The following is a 23,774-nucleotide window of genomic DNA, read 5'->3' as shown; positions in this document are numbered from 1 at the left end:
AGCATCCGAGTTGAAACTGTAAATAATTCCCATTGCCAACGTTTAGTTTATCGTTTGCGATTCTGACCTATTTGTGTATATTTTGTTGAATACTTCCGCTCACATCGCCCCGCTTTATAAACTCGTGCTAAAATGCGAGTAACGCGCAGACAGAGATATCGAATCGTACGAACGTATTACGTCAGTCGTGTTAAAATGTAATTCGTTAGACTTGTTTTAATTGGTGAATGCTAAGTTTGTGCTTGTGTCATAATAATCGGAACCTGTACAGTTCCTACAATAAAGGATTGTTTCTGATAAACTGTATCTGTTAATCGTAATAGCTTTCGGCTAGTAACGGTAGTAACACGTTAAGGTTAGAGGTTTCTAACCGCACGCAACCACGGAGTCAGATCATTAATTCGGCAGGTAAATTAGGACCGAGTAATATAAGTTAAGACAAACAAGCAGTGTCTCCGCAGATCTAAGTAGTGTAGTCCGGAAACATATTTTCAGGTTTTGCATTTAGTGATTGTAATCAACCCAAACACAAAAGCTGCAAAAATGTAGCAAATAACAATTCTCTATATGCTGATTAATAGCATCTTGTTTGTAGATGGTAACATTGGTAGCACTTCAATGTTTCTTTGTATTAAGAAAATGTTTTTACCATATCCGGCAAGCCTATACTCTCGCCTTTGTTGTGAAGATATAAAAGCAACCTAATACAATTCAGGTTACAAAATATTTGGCGAGCAGATTTCAAAAGAACTGCTGTTTTTTGCGCTCATTTGATATAACCCAATCTTCATTTTAATGTGTCTATTTTTTTTTGCTAATATTTTGTTATTTCTTTTGTTTGATTTTCCTTTATGATTTCTATAACAACAATATTTTGTTGTAGAGCTTTTCACTCGCTATTAAGATTGCGAAAGAGAAAAATTTTAAGCTCAAGAGATTCAATTCAATATTTCTGTGTTAAATAATTCCGTATTCTAACCAATGCCTTTATAATACTAAATTATTATTAAGTTTTAGTTTAAGCTTTTAATTAGTATTATAAAGGCCTTGGTTAGCTAACTGTGCTAGCACTCGTTTTGTGCTGATTCAAAACAATAATCGGAATAAACTTTTTGACTTTATGACGTAGAACAAGTTTTGTAGGTTGGCAAATTTTGTTACTAGTTACTACACCGGTAGTTACTACGCCGCTGCTACTAAGTTGCTAAGGAATAAGTAATTTTTTGGTCACTTGAACGCACTAGTCTCTTGGGCGCACGACGGCGGCGAAAAAATTCTTTCCCAGTTCAACAACACCAAATTTGTTTCTGTCGGTCAAGTGTGTTTGCAATTTGCATCGAAAACGGGGATCGGGTTGGTTAACTGTGTGTTATCATCGCCGCCCTGATTGGAAATACCGCAGATTTCATCATATCATTCAGCTTTAGACACAGTGTTTATAAATATAAGATATCTATAGGTTTAGGCTGTGTTCCTGTTTATTTTTGGTACCGTAGGATAAGTCGTTAAGCTTAAGCCAAGTCCCGTTTTGCTCAAACCCCAGCTGATAGTTTCTTGCAAACTTTGATAGAAAACACTTTTTTTTTTGCATCAGGGCTGAAATTGACTTGATTTAACAGGATTCTGACTTACAGCTGCGAAACTACGAGCGGACCAGCAGAGAGGTTTAGTATACGAAGGAGACAACCACGGCTAAGCCTATACTCATATTGTGACATCATCGGGTTGTGCACTTCTGCGCTATTGATCCGGTACTTAAAGGGTTTCATATGCCTTGGATAATTTTTGGGACTCAGTTTTTGTGCATTATTACTGCATTAATTGTCGTATAAACTACAGACAGACTAGGCCTATAGCAACAGTGGCTCGTCGACCTTTTGTTTGTTTCTCTGCAATTTCCCATTTTAATACTGAACAATTCTTTGTCTCACATTTAAACTTGTTAGAACGTTTCTAGAAATACAGTAGCAAATAATTTTAAAAAACTGTATTTAAATGTTCTTACGTTTCTATACTGTAATGCAATGCAAAACAGAAAATATGACATCAACAAATATAGTAACAAAGGAAACTACAAAGATGAAAACCGAGATTATAATTCGTATAATAATACAAAAACGTTCAATGGTCATGCAGTCTTTCAAAATTGTCACCATAGATAGGTGGGTCTAGTGTACAAGTACACTGAGTAAACAATATTTGTATTAAAACCACAAACAGATTTAATCAATCTTTGCTAACAGTAGCTATTCAAATTTGGCTCAAGTTTGCCCACCCTTGGGCTATAGCCTACAATAGGCAAAATGTTTTATTGCAAGTTTTTTGTTTATTTATTATTATATAGCATTCAAACAACCAGTTTTTCTTTGTTTATTAGGCCTATTAATTAACGCGATCTTAAACAAGTTTAGTGTAGACTATTTGTTGTTAAGTGTCATGGCAGGAGCCTCACTTTCAACCACGAGCTGCTGTAAGCTTTGGGTTTTCTTTTCATACGTACTAGTCTACATGTATATACAGACACATGATAATATTAGCTTACTGGATTAATATTTAAGTTGGCCTGAAGGCGCTTTGTGTAGGGTTATATATTATTTATCACCATGGACAATACGACGAGATTGGATCCAGTGAGATGTGTACAAGCGATAAAAAACTTAAAAGATCGTAATGAAATTCTGCAAAGAGAAAAGGAGAAAGTTTCACAAGAACTCGATAACACGAAGCAATTGTTGGCAGATCTGACAATTAGGTGACTTAACATATGTATTCTGTACCACATAGTCTAGCAGCCCATAAGCCATCTATGTTTTTTCATGTGTAGGAAATATGATACTTGATCACCTGTAACTGAACCTACAGGACCTTGAATCAATATCATTATTGTTTATTTTTTTATGCACTGCTTCTGTTTCCCTGCAAACTCATACAAAACTGTAGTCAACACAATATTTACCTTGGAGTGTTTGCACTGTCTATGGTGGTCTTTCATACTTGTTGTTTTGTATTATATCTACGTGTAGTATAAATTTCATTAGTACTACATGTGTGACCACATCGTAGCACCAAACTGGAGAACTTGCAAGTTGCTCTGCTAATTGTGGCCCATACATGACACTCATCAATTTGAAATAAACATATTTTCATATAAACTGTTCCATGAAGGTACAATGACATCCTTGCTAAAGAAGCCAGTGTTTCTAAAGATGAGGAGACTGGGCAGTTATCAAGTGCTCCATCTGCTGGCAATAAACATATCGAAGATTTGTCAAAAGAAAATGCATTGCTACGAAAGCAGCTTGAAGATCGGCTCTCAGAACAAGAAGCAGAAGATATTGCTGTGAGTTTTATCATAGTTAAGTTTATATCGGTTAGTGGTAAATTTCCTTTATTGCGCATATTGTGTTTTTATTTGATAAGATGATTGCGTTAATTGGGAAATTGACACGTTTTTAGTTAAGAATTTCTGCTATTTAAACCACAATTTTTAACGTTTTCTCACTAAAGGATCGTTCCATGTTGATGCGGACGATTGATGATTACAGAAAAACAATTAAAGATCAAAATGCAAAGATTTCTCTTCTTCGAAGTGAAAACGACCAGGCCTCGCTTATTGAAAAGGTGAAACTACAAAACACCAATGGATGTAATCTATTTCTATTTGTACCTTGGCCATGTGTTTTAGATTTGTGTATTATGTATAGTTTATTCATATAAAGCAAGGCAGGTTTTGCTCTAGAGTAACTACCGGTACTATTCTACAATGTTTTCCTCATATTTAAAAATTAGCAATGTTGAATATATACATTATAACTTATGGAACAGTTTTTAAACTAAATACTTGAAGCAGAAAATCTTATTCTCAAATTCACTAGTCAGAATGACCAAGTTTCATTCTAAATGTACAATATAGCTAAATTCACAAAGATTGATGTGGCATAACATACCTAATTCAGCAAAGTGGTTTGAAGTGGTGTGTGCTTATGCAAATCCTGTGCATTCTGAAAACAAAACCAATCAAAAGTATATTTCTGAAAAACTGTAAAAAATGCTCGGTTTTGAATGATTTGTTTTTATATGATGTCACCGGTGTGCATGGAACACATACAGATTATAATAAACAAGTTAATGTTCACATATCAGGGGCGGATCTAGAATATTTTTGAGGGGGTGTTCCATTCATTGCAAGTTTTGAAAATAGGGATTCCCCAAGAAAGGGAAACTTTACCAAGTTTATTTTGCACTAGCATAGGCCTACATGCTTTCATGTCTCCATCAATAGCGTTGTGAACCAAACTCACTCCACTGTTTGCTTTCCTTGTTAAATTATTCAAAGTATAAGACTACATGCAAATCTGAATAGCTTGTTGGTCACCGGGGTTAACCGGTGTCATTAAGCTCGTTTTTCGTTCACCATTAATACTTTCGGAAATGGGTTCGTTAACAATGCCTGGATAATGTTATCCGAAAAGCGATTGTTACATCATAACATACACAATGCTTTAGTTTAGTGCATACGGACACATACAAGTGCAAGGCTATATCTGTATTGCGTCATTGCCTTTGATACAAAGTGTTTAGCAAAACCAGGAAATCAGGTAACTTCACAAAACTTTGTAAAAAAAATATTTCTTGAAAATAAAACCCAAGGAATAAAGAAGTTGAAATATAATTTTGTATTTAATATCACATTATCACATACATGTCAATATTAATCAGACTTGAATAGTTTTGCTCTGTTTGTTACGTCATACATATGTCATTATGACATTTAACATACGTCATTTAACAACGAAGCAAACTGTGAACGTTACCACTCTCGGTTATTAATTAAAAAGCTCCTTGTGATATTAAAACAACACGCTCTGGACACATCTCACCTTTTGTTTGGTTTTGGTTAATACAAACGAAAGATGACCACTTTTGGTGCCATCGAAGTTTTCATCGGAGAAAACAAATGAACACTTGAGCAAGTGTCCATCCCCACCAGCTGTCAATCAATCACAGGCAGTGGGTCAAATATCCAAGTTAAGCAAATTACTCGGGCACGCGTAATATGATAATTAAAATGACAACACCAAAATGACGTAATTGTAATCAGTATATAGCGCGTGCAGCAGTAGATGTTGGTATTAGTTGATAATTACGATAAATAATAAGTTGATAAATAATGATTACCACTAACCAGATAATCAAACGGAAAATTGTGACTTATGGACTATCGTATTCTGTTCTATTTCGTTTGTTTCCCTTCGCTTTTAATGACATGGTAATTTAGTGTAGATGCAAACCTTCACACAACACAGAGTTGTCGCCCAACTCTGACAGATGCCCATGTCACAAACATGCAGAGCTTTCCAGTGCATTCAATGCATTTTGTTTATCGTTTTTATTGAAAAGTATTTCCTAAGCGAAATGACGATGCAACATCTAGAATCCTACACGAGCCACATAAACGCTTTGAACGGGAAATTTTTAACTGCATTCCCGCCAAGGCATTGTTGATGGTATGAATGCGGTTTCAATTCCCGCTGGACTGCGCTCAAACAAGATGAAGTATTTAAAAGAGACTTAGAGAAAAAAACTGGGCAATGGACAGAGAGAGAGAGAGAGACACGAAAAACGGTGGTGAGAGAAAAATGCTCCCTCTTGTCATGAAAACATTTTAGGAAATATATTGTGTTTCACGTTAGCATGAGATGAAGTTTATTTTTAAGCAGATAAATAAACTGTAAGCATGCTGCGCCAGCTGCTGATGGTGGTGTTGCAACATCTCAACACCCCCCTGCTGTATCCGCCCCTGCTGTATCTGCCCCTGCTGTATCTGCCCCTGCTGTATCTGCCCCTGCTGTATTCGCCCCTGCTGTATCCGCCCCTGCTGTATCCGCCCCTCCTACACACATATATGTGAACAAACCCTGCCTCCTGGTGCATTATTTGATACTTACCAGGCAACAAACTTGCCGTGGTTGTAACAACACCGTATGTACATTTTATGGTACATGTATATTTTAGATAGATAATATGATATTTTTTGTAGATATAATGAAATTTGATGTATTAATTTAATGGGTAGCATAAAATAATGCGATTCTTTCACTTAGGCATGTATGTACTGTACGGTATGAACAGCTGTACTACAAATTGCTCAAATTTGTAAGAAGCTCACTTTTCAATCAAAAATTTAGCTCCCAGACTGAAACCATTTTTGTTGGTGTGGATGACAATGGCATATAGTGGTCACATGGTAATATGATTTTATTTGTGTAGCAGATATCCCGACTTTCCAACATTTTAAAAAAGACTCAAGGGATCAATCAGTCTCTATCCGATGAAATTATCTCCTTGCAGAGAGAGATGTCCCATCTTCAAGTCAAGGAGCAAGGTTGGAAAATCAGTTATTGTTGAATTTGTGCGGACTCAGTTTGTACCATAGCTTCAGATTTAGACAACCATGGTGTAAGTTTGATGATAATTAATCTTTAGTTCCAGATGATGTTATTAGTCGCTCAAAACATTTATAGAATTGCCCAGAGTTCCCTTGGTAGTCCTCAGTTGTGTACCTGGTTACACTAAATAAAATAATACAAATGGTTCACGGGGAACCAAAGAATTTTGATGAACTATTTTATGACTTGACAAGTGCTTTCACTTATTTTAACTGATTGATCATTGATGGGTTTACATATCTTTATATTATTGTCAGCTGCTTGAGCAAAGTACCTTGTTGTTTGACACTAACAATATTCTCTACGGCAATGGAGAGATACAGAAAGAAAGAGAAAAATGTGTGGATATAGTGTGCCTTATGTTCCAAATGGAATTATTTCTCCAAATATAATGACTGATTATGTTTATGACCAATACTTTAAATTGTGATCTAATCTGCAATACATTAAAGTTGCCACGACTTCATTATCGGGGTTAAATGAGCAATAATTAAATTTTCCCAGGAATTGTCAAGACATACACGGCTTCCGGAGACACTGAATATAACGGTCCACGCTCCCCCCCTTCTGCAAGCACTTCGGTGAGTTTCAAGTCAACTTTAAAGTAGATTATTGATGCTTAATTTAACCCAGGTTCTTGATTTAACCCACTGCCAGAGCATTTTAAGAATTTCTCAACAACGATTTTTTTGCATTTTGTTCAAAACTAATATTCGAGCTGACCTAGACCTGGCGTTGTTGCTTTTCCTTATAAACCTCACCTGTGCAGCTGCTTTCAATAATTTTTCAATATTGGCTGCAGTTCACTGTGTTTGCTCTTCTTTGAACAGGCCTGCGTTAGAAAGGAATTAGAAGACCTGAAAACGATGGAGAATGCACAGAGAGACAAAATTAGTGAATTGGTTGAAGAAAAAGTGGTGAGAAGCGATAAGTTTTAATAGAAGTGTGAAGTATTTGTTTAAGATTTTTTAAATAGTGATATCGTTAACTAATTTGTTTTAATACTGAATGATGGCTAAAACTTTCATAATAAATATTATATTCTTTCCACAATCTTCAGATGTCACATATATCTCTGTTCTGTAGTTTTATTTATTTTTGGGCATTTTTTAACTTTCTACTTATCCCAAAGTTTTGTTTTTATATTTCGCCGCAGTGTCTGGAGAAAGAGTGTTACAAAAAGAATGAAGAAATTATCCGTCAAAAACACGAAATAAATCGCTTGCTAGACGAAAATACTTTGCTTAAAATGAAAAGTGATGCTCGTTCTGGTAATTTATGGCTTGTTTCTTTGTATTTGCCGGTGATGAAATATGTTTATTATGAAAAGCTCATTGAAAAAGTTTGGTAGCCAGTTCATCAGCTGTAAACTGCATTGCTTGGATATTTGAATACATTTTATTGAACTTGCACGTTATGATATGCAATGGGGTCAAACCACACATTTGGATACGGAAACGGTAATAAAAATATTGACTTGTTTTTTCAGAACAACCTGTCGACCATACTCCAAGCACCTTGTACGAAGATCAGATGAAAGTCTTCATGGATGATTTTCACAACGAAAGATTGGAAAAGCAAAGGATCGTGCAACAGAAAGATGAGGAATTGCACACGCTTCGGCATAAATATGCTGAGTGAGATGTTCATTTAGTGACTTGGATTGTTGTTAAAGAAAGTTTACAAAATTTGACTTTAATAGCAGTTGTTTGCTTACCAGATGAATTCTATGATCTCTACGGCAATTAGGACACTTAAGAGATAACTTATTACTTTGCTGTTTAAATGATCAACATTAACTTGTCTTTCTCTGAAATTGAATTTGCTGAAGCACTTTTAGCCTAATTACAACTCTGATTGCCCACATTGTAAGTGGTTGTTAAGCTCTTTGTGAGCTTTTATGGCCGCTGTCGTTGTATCTTTCTTCATAAGACAGCAGGAGGGGCTGTTTTTTTAAATAGCTGTAATATTGTCAGGCTGCAACGAGCCATCAGCTTGAACCAAGCCCCACAGCCTCACCCCGGCAATACCCCACCACCGAGGGACACAGATACATCAAACCCAAGGCACTTCAACAAGTCAATCTCCATGCAGGGCTTCCGTGCCCCAGGCCAAGGTGAGTACATGAAAGTAGTGAATGGCATATTTTTAGTGGATGAGAAACATAAGAATTTGGGATGATCTTCATTGTTTCATTTTTTTGTGAAATTATTAAAAAAACGATTTCATGATATTTTGCAAGTTGTTTCATGAATTTTTTCATGTGGTTTCATGACTTTTTTCATGTGGTTTCATGAATGTTTTCATGTGGTTTTAGCATCCTTTAGGCTAACACATGGGCAGGGAAAGTGTGGCCTTCAGGTCACATGCGGCCAACACAAACATTTATAAAATTACATCAAACTCCTGCAACGAAGGCTAGAAGTCAACACTAAATTGTTTGCTTACATATGCACATTTCACTTACTTTCAAGCCAATTTTTAGCAACATCCTGGATTCAATCAAAAGTTTAAATTTAATCCGTTTTTCAGTGCTTTTACAGTGTACAATTTGTTCTTCACACACATGTCCAAAGCTGCACGTTCATCAGTGATAAAGTTGAAAGTTGCCCAAAGTTAAAATAGTTTTAATCGATCAATTTTCATGCTTTCGTTGTTAATGAATACATTGCCATTAATTTCCAATGCTTCCTTCAGCATTCCTAAGTGCACAAATACTTGTCACCTAAACCTTTCAGTAACCTATTTTGAGTGGCAATATTAGTATTTATTGCTGACATACACACCAAAGGGAAAAGTAAGCATCACAGTAAAGTTTTGCACCCACTTACAGAGCTGATATCTAGAGGGACCGTTAAAGCTGTCTGATGCATTTGTTTTTGGTGTTTGCTCTTTTGTGCACTGATTTGTACCGACAACTTTGGCAGCCTTGGAAGATAGAAAAATAATAAAACGCATGCCCAGTAATTGAGGTGTGCAAGGAATTTTCTCAATTCGATTAAGGTCTGATATTTGAGAACTAGGATCACGCAGAAGCCAGGACTTTTATTCTTATGTTCCATGTGGCATATGCACTTTGTGGTACCATTTCACTCACGCTATTTTTAATCCATAAAATCATGATTAACAAAAATTGTATTTAACATCGTATTGCTATCTAGGTGATCCAGCTTACCAGAGGCAGACCTCAGAGATGAGGGGACCACCCCAATTTACCCCAGGTGCCAGAAGAATTGGATTTCAGCCAACCGCTGTAAGTAGTCTTACTGCTTTCATCACACATTGGGTTCACGCTTGTCCAGTGCATTGTATTAACAACATATTGTCACTTAACCATGAGCAGTTTAAACCCTATCATGTCAATTTTGCTTTAATTTGATGTTAATATTTTAGGTGGTTTCCCCGCCCTGCACAGGGATGATTCGACAGCCACAGTTTCCCCCCACCTATGGTCAGCCCCCTATGGACCCATACCACCATCAGCAGGTGACAAACTGGAGTGTCCACTCGTAAACTGACGTAAGCATGTTAAATTAATGTTTTTCCTCCTCCAGCAACAGCAGCATCCGAGAAGAGCTTTGCAGTCAGATTCGAACAACCAAGCTGAAGATGAGGAAAGGTATCTTTTGTTTGGTTCAACAAAGCTAGCGTAACTTTAAACACCTGCTACTTGCGCAGGCCCAGATACTCTGTGAAGATAAGCTAGATCTTGGCTTTAGCAGTTGTTTTAGCTTTAGCTTTATCAGTTGTTGCGTATTCTTCACTTTTGTTTTCATTTATTAGATTTAAAGGCAACTTCAATCCCGAAACAAGTTAGTTGGTCAAATCAACAAGAGAGACACTGTTCTTCCGATAAACTTTTGGCCGTTTAATGATTTTTAAGTCGTCCACCTGTCATCATGGTTTATGCAGGCAAATTGCACTTATCCTTCCTAGCATGAGCATTAGTTACAATATAGTATTAAGATAAGTTTCATAAAGGAGGAAATGATCGGTGTACTGGACCAAGATCTTTTATCTAGTTGTTGGAACACAGCAAGCTGCCATGTTTAGCCATAAAATTTTCAAGATTCCCTTAACGGGAGATTTCCCTCTTCTTGTTTAACAAAGAAAATCCCGAGTTGGGCTGCTCAGTCCATCTTCATTATGTTGCTTGTTTCGATTTAGTTCCGCAAAAATCTGTAATTTTTTCTAGTTTGTTTGAAACATTCCTGATAAAGTTCCGAGAATTACTGCCAAAGTTGTTAGCAAGTTCCCCTATTCTTTACTCGATCAATGACAGCGTATTCGTAGCAGATTTTATCTTTTTTGGCAGGGTTTCTGCTGCCGAGCTGTGATTGGTCGTTTAAAACGCTTTCTGTGTCGTACTTGGAGGTGTTAAACCGTATTTATTGCTGGAAGCTCGAAACTTCGTTAATTTTGATCACTTTGCTGCGATTAATAGAACATCAAGGCTTGCTTTGAACCTCCCTGTCTTAATGGTCTCCTATCACCCAGTTTCTCATAAGATTACGGGTCGCTTTGTTGTTGTACGAGTTTGCCAACATTTTGCCTGAAATTCTTCATAGAGTCTGCGCTCCTGAACACATGTGTATTCTCAGATGGGTGTCGTTGCGAGCCCATAACTGCTCCCTCTGTAATTATACGAACGGGAAGTTCTGCTTCTCGATGCTCGCCAGATTTTATTTGCAAACTGATGAACTTTGTTCCTGTTTCGTGCTATTTCATATCTATGCTTATTTTGCTTATGTGGGCTATTTTTTCAGCGCTTTTTGGCCAGCGTTAATTAAATGCTTTACATAAGTCGTTGTATTTTGTTACAAAGGTACCGGTGTTCTACTCCAGGCTCTGGCTGTGGCACCACGAACTTTGTCTTAAATATAAGATGCAAAATTTCTAAGGAACTATGTTTATTTACAAAAAAGAAAGAAATAAAATATGCTGAAAAACAACCAGGACAATACTGAACTATTCTATCCGCCGAAGCTTAAATTAGTGAAGGAACTTGCGACCTTCAATGAAACTTTCATGATTGGTGCGCGGGGATTTTTACAATTTGACTGCTACGGGCGTTGACGGTTATTGGATGTCTATGTCAGGTGTGTTCTCAACTGCCACACCTGGAAGAAATCGTAGGTGAGTGTGTGATGTCATCAATTGATGACGTGCTGTCGCGCATGCGTACTTACCTATTCTCTCCTGATACCATTCCCAGCCTTGATCGACCAGACAAGACTTCCATTCGCTCAACTCGACTTTCTTGTTCTTATTCGCGTCACATTTCCTGTCAATCATATTCCAGGTTATAGCAGGGACATTGTGTTAGTAGCCTAGTTTTCTTTGTCAAGGTTTAGGTTTGAGTATAACGTAGTCGCTCTTGACAGGTGTATTTTTGATCCATTATTTTCAACCATTTCCATGGATCTGTTCCAATTGAGTCCAACTATCTTACTTGAAGAAATCTTTGGCGCAGTGTTCCATCGGCATCAGCGCGAAGCGGAATCTCTTCAGTTCCTTGTTGGTCAATCCTTCGTCGTTGTTTTTGTCCAAACTTTCAAATTTCCACTGCAATGACAAACGTCGACATACGACAAAATAAAACATCCATTAAATTGTTTTCGAAGAATAAGTTAGCTGATAAACTTATTATTAAGTTAGATATAATTAAGATTGAGATCAGATTAAGGGAAACCCAGGCTGAGAATGAATGGGCTAATCAATGAAGTAAACGAGTCAACCAGTTCATTCTACCATGGCCAGTTCTTCCCGTTCCTGCTTTGTCTTGGTCCGAGGAAATGATTTCCTGGGGTCGATGCTCCCGAACTTATCGGTGTCCTTGAGGTGGACGAACCAATCCATCAACCGGAAGGGAAACTCCCGGAGTTGCTCCGAGTGGCATTTCGTCTGCGAGGCTTCAAATAAAAAGTTGTTTATTGACTGGTGAGCAAATAACAGCGACTTTGATGTTGTTGAAATTCAAGAACTTGTAGATGCTAATTTGCGCCAACAGCGACTTTCTTATCGTGTTTATTCCGCCGCTAATGGGCACTAGAGAGAAATTAGGTTGTCGGAGTGTCCGTGCAAGGTTTGATGATGTCACAATCAATCTCAAGTGAAACTCAGCATACTTTGCAAGAGACAGAAAGTTGTGATAGTTTTAACTTTCTCCGACAAAATGCGATTGAAATCTCGAACTCACCAATGCAGGGACCCTCATAAGCCACGTTGATCTTCCGTTTCTTCTTGCAAGCTTCAAGATGCAAAAAACATTTGTTGCCGTATTGTCGTCCGTAAACACTGCACACCGGGGCTACTTCGCTGGAAAAAACATAAAAACATTGACTTGCTGGATGAGAAAGCTATAGTGGAACAGAAGTACGACGTGACAGGACATGACGTCATTAATTTTTACGTCACTAACCTTGCGTCACACTCGTCAGGGCAGACGCAGGTTGGACGTCGTTTTCCATTCTTGGTCAGGACTTGACACCAGGAACCTTTCGGCTTGCGTCCGCATTTCTTCCTCATGCAGAGTCCTAGAGGTTTAAAGACGACTTTGAACAATTCGCGATGTTTTAAGGATAACTTTGTATTCGTCCCACAAGGTAATTTTATTTTCACTTAAAGGTCCTCTCTAGTAGAAGGAAGCGGTTGCTTCATTGACTTGTAAGTCGATAAGTAATAATCGAATGAAAGCAAATGATGAAAGCCGCGTTCACCCGCCACAAGTAATCGGAGCTGCTGTTCCCGTCAAGTCGTGTTTTGGTTTCCGATAAAACGGAATTTAAATTTTAACGATTCAGATCAAACTGGTGAGAGGCGGCTTCGCATTGATGCGACCGTAGTTAATTATTTATGAGCTCCGAATCATTAAATTCAATTTCAGACGTTTCTGCTTGACAAGGTTGTACCGCAGATGTGCCAGAACAAACTAAGAAATGAAAATTCCATAAATTTTTAAAACCTTGCGGCAAAAACAAGTTTGTTGACGATTTAGCCGGGAAATTCCCAGAGTGTATTAGTTTTTGAGATTTCAGCGCAAATTAAAGCTTTCATGAACAATTGACAGCTACCTTATTGTCTTTTCGATTCAAAGTTGTCCTGGACGCGATAAATTTGCCAAAAATGTGTGTGGGTGAAATACCTGCAGACGATAACCATCTGTCGATTTCGCCCACTGCATCCGGCGATATGTTTATATGTTTATTGTCACGCAACAAAGCACAGGGCCTACGTCAAACAAGCTGCGCTAAGTTTCCACTTACTGAGGATCCGAAATAACATCGCGCTGTGCTAAAAAGCTTTTACGACAAGGCTCGTGGGATTCTTTATCGCCTCCCTCGGGATTGGAATGTTCTGATAAAGCCATGTAAGCTACAACTCTATATTGGAAGGAAATGGTTGTAAAATAAACCATCAGTGGCCTACGCTGATAAGCGATCTCAAGCGAATTTACGAACGATGACGTTGCTGTAAATTCGTGCCGATTTCTTTCACGCAGAATTGAAGTTTTCAAGCGTTAGAAGCAGGAATAAATTGAGAAAACTTTTACAAGAAACTCGATAAAAATCCAAATATATGTAAATATGCTCGATACCAGCTCATGCAGCAACTTACTTTCGTCTGAAAGCAGATCCAGTTTATTTCTTGACGAAGATCTTCGCTTTTTTTTGGCCTGAATGTCAAAGAAACGTTTGTTAATTTTTTTCAGATGATAATTCCTTTTACCTTTTTTGCTGAATTTATTTACGCGTTACCTCGTTGTGCAACAAAATCGCACGAAATTTATTGTCGAATTTCGGCAAAAGCAATTTCAAAAAATAAACACAAATTCTCACAATGAAAGCACAACCGATAGCAACAAAACTGTTTAACGGAGGGAAAAATCTTTTTGTGATCTCAAGGCTTCGAAAGAAATTGAACCTTCAATAGTGACGTAACAATGATACATGGATATTAAGATAAGGACAGGGCGCGGTGGTCTGATCAAGGGTTAGATCCAACCAACAAGTTAACAACCATGAATTGTAAGTGATTAATTGACCGTTATTAGATTGAAACGGAAGCGTTATTCTTTTGAGAAGAGATAAATCGTCGTTGAATGAATTAATATAATTGACTGGGTCGTTATTACAACGCAATTAACAAGATGGCGGCCACAATTAAACCTTGTTCCTATGACGCTCAATTCTGCCCCGGGGCGTGTTCTTGCTTCATAATGACAATGGAGAAGGGCGAATTATTTTAACTTTATTTAATATAGAAAGGAAAGAATGAGCTTTATGATGTAATAATCGGATTACGAATGAGCTTTTTGTACAGTAGACAGACCGTATATGAACTTCGTTCGGTGGACTCGAATCTCTCAAGACCTACCACGATGATATCACAAAACTATTTGAATAAAATTGACTGCACTTGTGTGATTAAGATTTCGAAAGTAACCTAATTCTTAGACAACCCATACTTACACTTTGGTTTACGCCTTGCTACTGTGTTTAATTAACCATGTAACCTTGTAACCCTTACCTTGTAACCATGTAACCCTTACCTTCACACCCAGTCGTCTACGCTGTAATTGTCTAAGCAGATATCTATTCTTACAAGCGACTTTATTTCAAAATATTTCTGTTGTCAGCTCTCTGCCTGAACCGAACAAGGAAGAGCAGAAATGTGGGACAAGGTGCATAATATTGCCAGTGTGTTTTAAGTTGTAGTTGGGATAAAATGACCAAAACATTTTGTGAGCATAATTGCAGTTCGCATGTTTCGTTGACCTGCTTCTAACGCTTTCTGAGAATGTTTGAAGTTAGGCAAACCTGCTGCACGTATGCGCACAAATGTTTTCTTATTCTATTCCTGCTCCAAACTTAAATAAAATTATTTCAGGGTTGTGTCATCCGTTTTTAAATTTAGGGCGATTTTGAGCGATACATTTAAACAACTTTACAGAAATCGCCTAAAATCGATTAATCTCCTTTAAGTCTTAAATTGTTCCGCGTTGTCTCTTTGAAAGGGAAATTACCAATAACGATGCGATAAAGCGGAAAATCACAATGAAAATGCTGGGATGATGGAAATTGATGTACGTGGACGCGTAATTTGACGAGTTTATATTTTATCTGTTGTGTTTTAATTTATCGGAAAAGTCTAAGGCATGCTCCCGTAAACAAATTAAGATATTTTCCAAAGCTTTCTATAGGGTAGCGGTAAAAATAGTGAAAGTGAAACGTCAGAATAAATAAAATAACTTACCTCAGTTTGAGTTAAAACCACAGACAGTCCCAGGATAAGACAAACGACCAGAATTGTTTTAAAATCCATGATGTTGAAATGGTATCAACGCACTTCGACGCCTACAAGCTGCTACACCTTATATAGTTATGGTTTCTTACAATTTCTCACCTGTTAACATGAGCGAATTATTTTAACGAATAGCAGAAAATTTTATCCGACCCTTTGACGAAACTGGTCTTTATTTAAAGATTATGGACTGAAGAAGAAGTTTGATAGAATATCTGCCAGGTGTGACACGAACAGCAAATATGGGGCCTGACCTACTGGTGACGAAATGGGCGCAGTTTCGACTTAATCTGCGATCCATCTCGACAACGTGGCAGGTTGAACCGCAAGTTTCGTCAGCAAACTGTCAAAGTCTGACCCAAGGGCGTCGTTGGGAAGAGTCTAAAATTATGTTGCCCAGTTTTCGTAAAGAAATTCAAGAAAAATTGCTTTCGAAGTCGTGTGTTTTAAATTTTTCTTTAAAAAAACTTTCACATATGCAACAACATCCTAAAATCTACCATCGTCCTTGTATCTAGGTGGAAACGGCAGAGAGTAAATGCTTTCCTTCTAAGCCTTTGATTTCTTGATGCCTTTTGTAAGTTTGTTAGCTTTCGCGTCTGCTTGAATTCAATCTTAGGCTGATCACGACCAAACTGCTTTGATATTTTTTTTCTAATAAATTGAACTCAACAAAAGCGTGAACCACATCGCTACGTAAAGCTCTGTTTGATCTGGTGGGAAAGGACAGAATGTCAACTGTGTTGGTTAAAAAAAGAAACAAGACCACTTCCTCCCTTTCTCTCTCGTTCTCTTCTTTCTCTCTCTCGAATTTTAATATCACTGAGGCCGAAGCTTTTCGCCAAATAAACGCGCTGAGCTTCATTTATCACTTGATGAATTATTAACCAGGTCTGACCGAATATTGACTGTAAATTGCTGGCCAATGTTCGTCTTAAGAAATGGCGCTGATCCAAGCCAGGTCCCCTGTGAGGGAAAGTTGCTCGAATGTCTTGAAAAGTTTTTATCTATCTCTGTATTTGATAGATTGCACGACAAACACTCGTCAACAAAACCACGGGGCAACAAATCATTGAGTGATCATTGCCCAGACATATAATTTGCGTAATTAGCTGCGTCATTTAATGAACTGACAGACGTCATTTGTGTTGAGCTTAGAGCAACAGTAATGACGTCACCTTTTATGTTTTCTTTTTAAAAATATTGTCCGAGTCTCAGTGCAAAGTAAAAATATTAAGACAAAACAAGAAAGACAAGACATTTCTTTAAAAAAATTTTAAGCCACACTTATAACGTTAATGAAGCATGACAAGTGACGTATGCAAGGGTTTTGTGACGTATAAAACTATAGTTGTGTGTTTATTTGTGCTCCATGACAAATAAGATTTCTATTCCAAACACAACAGGACGTCTTACACTGGATGTCAATATGGTCGGTTATATTGTCGGTAGCGACGCTTAGCGGTAAACAAAACAGACAGAGTTTAAACGCAAGCGGAGCAACCATTCAGTTTAAAATCTGGCGATTCTGCAGATCGTCATTCTCAAATCCATTTCGCCAGTGAATTACAGTACACTTATCAATCTTTTCGAGTCCATCACTAGCCCGCTCAGATATTTCTTCTCCGCTAGGAGGCGCAAGAGATTAGCGGCTCGTTGCTAACATTGTCACAAATTTGCAAGACTTAAAAATGAAACGATAAACCACAACACACAGGTAAGCTTGCAAAAAAGATGGCTCTGATATCCTGCTTACGTACTGCAGCGCATCTTGTCCTTTGCAATGAATGCGCTAAGAAGCGAATCCGCAAGTGACATCCATTAAATGGTCCGAAGATGTTAAGAAGTAATAATGGTATTGGTGATGGTACAAAGATATACAAAACTGATGATGGGATCGAATATTCGAGTCTACCAGCACCAAAGTTGGCCAACTTTCAAATTTCCCGGTCAGGTCAACTTCTAGCCCAAAGCTAGTATCGTCTCCTTTTAACTTCATCATACACGTAGGCTAAGTTGCTTAAATTCTTTTCTTTAACCAATTAGTTGTGAAATAAAACGTTATGCTGGAATGTACATATTTTAACTTGCTTTGCTCCATTCGGCACAAATCTTCGTTGTTTTCCATCTTCCGCCCAAGCGTTACCAACGACATTGCTTGGACTGAAGCCAGCAGCATAACTAGTCATGAAACCACCTTGAATCGCGGCAATGTAAAGGAAAACATGTTTTGTTCCAATGTGATTGTTTGTAAATACGTGGTCTCAAAATTTTATGCCAGGATTGGACTGAGTTTTTGATTAAACCGATATTGTATACGTCATAAACCACTGAAAAAATTAAATGAGCGCTCAGCTCTGCTAGATTACCTTTAAAAGATCAAGTTAAGATTGATTAAATAAATTTAAATTAAGTCATAAATCAGCCGAACTCTTCTGCCTGCAGAACTAAAAGTGCTGCTTTCCAGAGTGAATTTTGCAATTCTCGATCTCACTGAAGAAAAGTTTGAAACTACATTAACTAATTAAAAACAGTTTTTTGTTAAATGTCCCTTCACGATTTGGTACTATACAGGCAATAAAACCATTCATGGTCATTTCTACAACACCTCTCACCTTTTACTCCAAAGACCATGTGACGTAATGGTTTGCTGGTCACTTGTTTTGCCTCATGGTTTGCTATGAAGTGCGTCATCGGTGATGGTCACGTGTTCGACTACACTTGCTATATTGAGCATGATGGTAGATGGTTTGATGGGTGCTAGCAGTTGGTGAAGTTGGTCACGTATCTCGCTAACTCAACGTATTTCTACATTTGTACGGTATCTTTCGCTTTTTAAATGCTGCCATATCTGCCGGTGTTACGCGAAATAGAACTTAATAGTTACATGGAAAAGCTTTTGGCAAGTATCAGACAAAATTGTGGTTGGGCATATAGTCGTTGTTATGCATGAATGCTATTGTTACGAAAAAACAATCGTTGCGCAATATGCTCTAAAACGTGCTGTAAGACAAGTAATGAATGACCTTTTAAGTAATGAATGCATCAGATACCGCTGAAATACTTGGAAAATAGACTTGCACACAAAAATACTCAGTGTAAGTTTCATTGACTTTTGTTTTTGGTCTAAAGTTATGCTTAAGACCGTTGATGGCCGCCTGCTAATACAAAATTCGTGGCGGGCCGCGATTTGTTCGCTGGCTGCAGTTAGGACGCCCCTGGGTTAAACTGTTGATGCACAATCGCACATGTATTGCGCAATCAATTGCAAAATCGGGTGATAGCAGACAATTTGTTATTTTTAAAGACCCGAAGAGGAAATGATTTACATATAGTCACATGACCCACCGCGTTTCAAGCACGCAAAGGTATTTGTGAACGTTTGACGGTCCGTTGAGCTGGAAAAGTCTGAAAGAAGCGGATCCAAGCTGAACGAACAGGCAACGATATTTGTTTAAGTTCTATCGCTTACCAGTGTTAGTAAAACGCTATTTCTCATCAATGCATGTCGTACTGCCACGCAAACTATGAAGTATCAACAGCTTTTTGAATGAGCTGAGTCTGAAAACCGCTGGTATATTGCTAATTACATATGGTGGGTGTAGCGTAGCCTATAAATATGCATTTGAAAATGTCGGCTGTATTGCAAATTCTCATTGACTGCCAGTATTAACACTAAACGTTTGGAGAAAGAACACAACGGCTGCCGTTCATAATAATCTCAAGATTTCATTTTCGTCATTTCTTTGCTATATCCTGTTCCTCCAATCGTCACAGTGTTTGTTCATTTTTATGCGAAATACTTTTAAAGCTGCTTTGAACGCATCGATTGTTTAAATATCACATCAAAAGTTATTTTTCTTTTCAGCTGCCTCATCTCATGAGATCTATCCTGGATTTGTTTGTGGCTGGAACAGAGACTTCGGCCACCACCCTGAGTTTGGCTCTGCTCTGTCTTCTTCATTATCCTCAAGCACAAGCTAAACTGCGCCAAGAAATTGTGGACGTCATCGGTAATCATAATTTATTTGGTTGTCTTGGATTCCTGTATATAACAACTGAATAACAAGTTCGGATATCCAAATGCCTTTGTTGCGTTTGTTATGAATCAGTTCTGCTGTCTTTATTACAGCTATCTATATACCTGCTTGATCAAGTTCGAACATGGATTTTAATAAGTTTGTTTTGTGATCTAATTGCTTGCCTGATTGTCCCTGGGCGTTAACTTTGGTTTTATTTGTGTTCCGGTCCACTAAACATGGCCGCCCGTTGTGGCAAGTATGTCGCACAAAGCAAAGCTTCCATGCACAAACGCTTTCATCCAAGAACTACTTCGGTATCGAACTGTGGCTCCACTGGGCGCCTTTCCCATAAGACAACCGAAGACATCACATTGAAAGGATTTTTCATTCCTAAAAATACCAGGGTAAGTTTTTTATTAAATTTCTTTCAATTTTTGTGGTGCTAAGACTCACTGTTAGTGTGATAACGAAATTGTCTTTTACCTGCTTCGTGATCATGTCAGTTCTATAATGTTAGTTCCTTTCCATTTACACATAAAAGCTCAAGCGAGCAAAGCGATAAACGAGCAAATAAGGAGCGGCTGCATCACCAGAACGAGCGTCTGTCGGACTTTTATAAATTTGTAAAACGGCAGTTTTTCAAGATGCGCTCAATTATCTTGAATTATAACATGTACAGTAATTTCAAATAAGCACCTTCACTTTTAAGCATATTCGTTGCAAGCTGCAACCATTAACAGCCACGGTACTAGATTTTTCTAAAATCACGCAAGCATAATAGAGCCATATTCTATTAACAGGCTAAATTATTGAAGCAACTATTAGTGCTTTAATAACATCTTCAGTTCTAACGAATATATACACAGTACTCTACAATATGTGCCGCGTGGGCTAATCAATCGAACATTTCTTAAAATATAACAGTTACAGTTATTGCAACTTAAAGCAAATGTCTCAGATATTCTTTTGAAAATTAGCATGAAATGTTTGTAGATTTTCTAAAATCCATGCAAAAACACGCAAAGGAATAACAAGATTTTTTCAGGCAAATTATTAAAATTCAAAATGAAAACCAACTTTCGTAATGACGTCAGATGCAAATTGTGGTATTTAGGACAAATCCATAGAATTAAGTAAAATATTTAGGAAATGACGTCAAGCTTGATTTCCTGACTGCGGCTGGGACGTATTTTCTTAAACAGGTTTTTCACTTTAGCTTCGATGTAGGGCGAGTACAAGATGGGGTTGAATGCACTGTTGATGGGGAGGAGCACTCCTGCAGTGAATATCTCAACTCCATCTGGAAGCTTCACTCCACTCACGCTTACGTAAGCCATTATGCAGATGGGAACCCAACAAAGAAAATCAGATATAATGATGCGAGCGATTCGTCGATTCATTTTGGCATTTTGCTTCTGCGCGTTGTTATTTTGCATCGGACGTTTTCTCATATTCCAGGCAATTAAGGTAAATCCAGAGAGCACAAAGAGAAAGGAAATGAAATTGAAGGTTATCATGACAATGGAATAGATCCAGAAACTATCACTGCGGTTCACGTACAATCGTGGCATGCACACACTTGTAGTACCGTAGTAACCGATCTCGCCTCTGGGAGCGTATTGGGGAAACTTATTATTCAAAAAGCTTTTAACACTTTGCCAAGAACTGTCATCGAGATCCTGTGACGTGTTTGTAAGAATCGCCAGACGACAAGCAAAGCCTGTGACGTAATCATGAGTGACTGTGTCGGATGAAGAGAACTCGTTAAGGAAAAGTACTTTGGATTTAAAGTAACTTGTTATGTTGGAAACAAAAGCAATGATGATAGAAGTCACCCATGAAAAGATTGCAGCCATACTCCACGGTGCTGAGAGGGTCGTACGAACTTTGAAAGGATATAAGACAGCATACAAACGGTAACTGGTAAGAACAGATATGAGAAAGCAAGAAGTTTGACTGGAAATCACGCACAAACTTCCCGCCAACGAACAAAGCGCGCTCGATCTCCATTTATAATCGAACTCGGAATATCTGCCTGAATACTGAATATCTGTCACCAGGATAATCATCAAATACACCCCCATTAAACAGTCGGAGATGGAGAGGTTGGTGATTAAAATGTGGTTGCATGTGGATTCATCTGCCTTCTTCTTTTCACGGAGCTTGGCAATGGACAATACAGTGACATAAAAATTTCCAAAAAGTGTCAGTATAGTAGCGAACCACAGCCATATTTTTAGACCGAAGCTGTCAATCATGTTACGAGCAGATGAAAATATTCCAGGAATAAATTCATCAGATCCATCAACGCAGTCTTGTTTTCCATTGAGAACTGAAGACTTTGCAATTGATTTTAGATTGGTTACCTTTGTTGTACAGTAGTGTCTGTTCAAACAATTTACTTCGTCAATTCCTTCTTCGCAATCTTCTATTCCGTCACAACATTGCAAAATGTCGATGCTAACATCCTCACCTGCTTTGCATTGGAATCGTTTCGGACAGTTTTCTTCGTCAATTCCTTCGTCACAGTCTTTAAATCCGTCACAGCGTTGTAAGATGTCGATGTTAACCTTCTCACCTGCTTTGCATTGGAATCGTTTCGGACAGTTTTCTTCGTCAATTCCTTCGTCACAGTCTTTAAATCCGTCACATTTTTGTACGATGTCGATGTTAACCTTCTCACCTGCTTTGCATTGGAATCGTTTCGGACAGTTTTCTTCGTCAAATCCTTGGGTACAGTTTGTGTCTAGTAAATATATCCACGACTCGTCAGCGTATCCGTCGCAGTATCGGTCTCCCATCGGAAAGTATTTGTAGCAAGCATCATGACAGAATGCTGGAGGAGCATCACACGACAGGCATTCATCTACAAAGTCCATGCATTCTGGTCTTCCATCGCACTGAGTAGCAAGAGTGTTTCCCTTTTTGTTTTTGCAAGTTGTTAAAACTTTATTAATTTGCAATAAATTTCCACATTCCCTGCCAGCACACAAATTACTAGAAGTAACATCTGCTTTAATGTCCCATGATACGAAGTTACTGCATCTCTGTGATCTAGAGAAGACATCAAGACACTCTGGCAATGATGGATTTTCGCAGAGACATTCGTCTGAGAAGTCGAAACAATCAATGACACCGTCACAGACTTGCTTAGACGAGATGATCAAGCGATTGTCCAGACACTTGAAGCAATGAAAGGAGCCATCACTGCCAAAGCAAAGATCAGATTTATCATAACATTGTGGGATGTCGTCGTATAGATTCCATTGAGGAAGGACGCATGTTGTGGTTGAGAACTTGGCCGAACACTTAAATCCGGGTTGGGAGATTATTTCGTCACTTCCGTCTTTACAGTCTTTGTTCCCATTACAGAAGTTTTGGTTCAATATCAAGGATTGATCGAAGCATTGAAATATTTTTTCACAGTTGGCCGATGTGTTATTATCAAGACAGAAGGAGAAGCACACTGCCTCAGTTATATTGCAATCATACTCACTACATTGTAATGCAGGTACATTGTTGCAGGTGCTGATGTTGCACAAAGGTGGAATACAAAGGGTTTCGTTATCTAACCTTATAACAGCAAAACTACAAGAGCTACAACTCATTTTATCTAATGATTTGATAAAAGTTTCATCATTGTCGCCATCACAGTCAAGTTTTCCGTCATTGACGTATTCCATCGGGATACATCCTTCTTTCATATTGCAAGTAGGAAAGTTTTTACGAAAGCAGGAGCAGGTGAATTTGTCTTCTCGACAAGAACAATTCATTTCATCCGATAAGTCCAAGCAAGTTTGCCCAGAGAGAGACTTTTGTTTGGCATCGCATCTTTCTACAAATGAAAAGCTTGTCAAAAACACGAAAACATCACACTTTCTTGCATGATCAATTTGTTATATCAATTTTAGATTAAAATCGACAAATATTTTGTTACTTTAACCAACTTATTTATAGCCTACTGTGTATATTGTAAGATGCACTGCATTGTTTTCTGCTA

General features: G+C 37.9%; 3 protein-coding genes across 6 annotated transcripts; 1 reads left to right on the top strand and 2 right to left on the bottom strand.

The window, feature by feature from the left end:
* The first annotated feature begins 1,316 nt into the window (after positions 1 to 1,316).
* On the top strand, positions 1,317 to 11,257 carry LOC143470078 (uncharacterized). Of its 4 annotated transcripts, XM_076967966.1 has the most exons (14): positions 1,317 to 1,751; positions 2,583 to 2,752; positions 3,166 to 3,340; positions 3,508 to 3,621; positions 6,271 to 6,385; positions 6,954 to 7,030; positions 7,280 to 7,366; positions 7,606 to 7,720; positions 7,939 to 8,086; positions 8,426 to 8,565; positions 9,611 to 9,702; positions 9,843 to 9,935; positions 10,004 to 10,068; positions 10,233 to 11,257. In XM_076967966.1, exons 2-14 carry the CDS (start codon positions 2,604 to 2,606, stop codon positions 10,264 to 10,266), a joined length of 1,404 nt encoding a protein of 467 aa, XP_076824081.1. In that variant the 5' UTR covers positions 1,317 to 1,751; positions 2,583 to 2,603; the 3' UTR covers positions 10,267 to 11,257. The 4 variants fall into 4 exon arrangements, with proteins under 4 accessions (XP_076824081.1, XP_076824084.1, XP_076824080.1 ...); XM_076967969.1 differs by having other exon boundaries at positions 1,318 to 2,752; positions 7,942 to 8,086; XM_076967965.1 differs by having other exon boundaries at positions 1,318 to 2,752.
* Positions 11,258 to 11,342: 85 nt separating this feature from the next.
* Positions 11,343 to 15,874, bottom strand: LOC143470093 (SPARC-like). The gene is made up of 8 exons (XM_076967990.1): positions 15,705 to 15,874; positions 14,067 to 14,124; positions 12,871 to 12,985; positions 12,649 to 12,767; positions 12,201 to 12,361; positions 11,902 to 12,014; positions 11,639 to 11,733; positions 11,343 to 11,569 (listed from the first exon to the last, which is right to left on the bottom strand). Exons 1-8 carry the CDS (start codon positions 15,771 to 15,773, stop codon positions 11,529 to 11,531), a joined length of 771 nt encoding a protein of 256 aa, XP_076824105.1. The 5' UTR covers positions 15,774 to 15,874; the 3' UTR covers positions 11,343 to 11,528.
* Positions 15,875 to 19,461: 3,587 nt separating this feature from the next.
* On the bottom strand, positions 19,462 to 23,478 carry LOC143470664 (uncharacterized). Its single transcript, XM_076968923.1, has 3 exons — positions 20,258 to 23,478; positions 19,957 to 20,164; positions 19,462 to 19,797 (listed from the first exon to the last, which is right to left on the bottom strand). The coding sequence occupies exon 1, from the start codon at positions 23,476 to 23,478 to the stop codon at positions 20,917 to 20,919; it is 2,562 nt and encodes an 853-aa protein (XP_076825038.1). The 3' UTR covers positions 19,462 to 19,797; positions 19,957 to 20,164; positions 20,258 to 20,916.
* Positions 23,479 to 23,774: the final 296 nt, after the last annotated feature.

This window comes from Clavelina lepadiformis, chromosome 9, assembly GCF_947623445.1.
Source record: "Clavelina lepadiformis chromosome 9, kaClaLepa1.1, whole genome shotgun sequence".
NCBI classification, from domain to species: Eukaryota; Metazoa; Chordata; class Ascidiacea; order Aplousobranchia; family Clavelinidae; genus Clavelina; species Clavelina lepadiformis.
The sequence above is the reverse complement of the archived record's forward strand: the minus strand, read 5'-3'. Positions and strand labels throughout refer to the sequence as shown.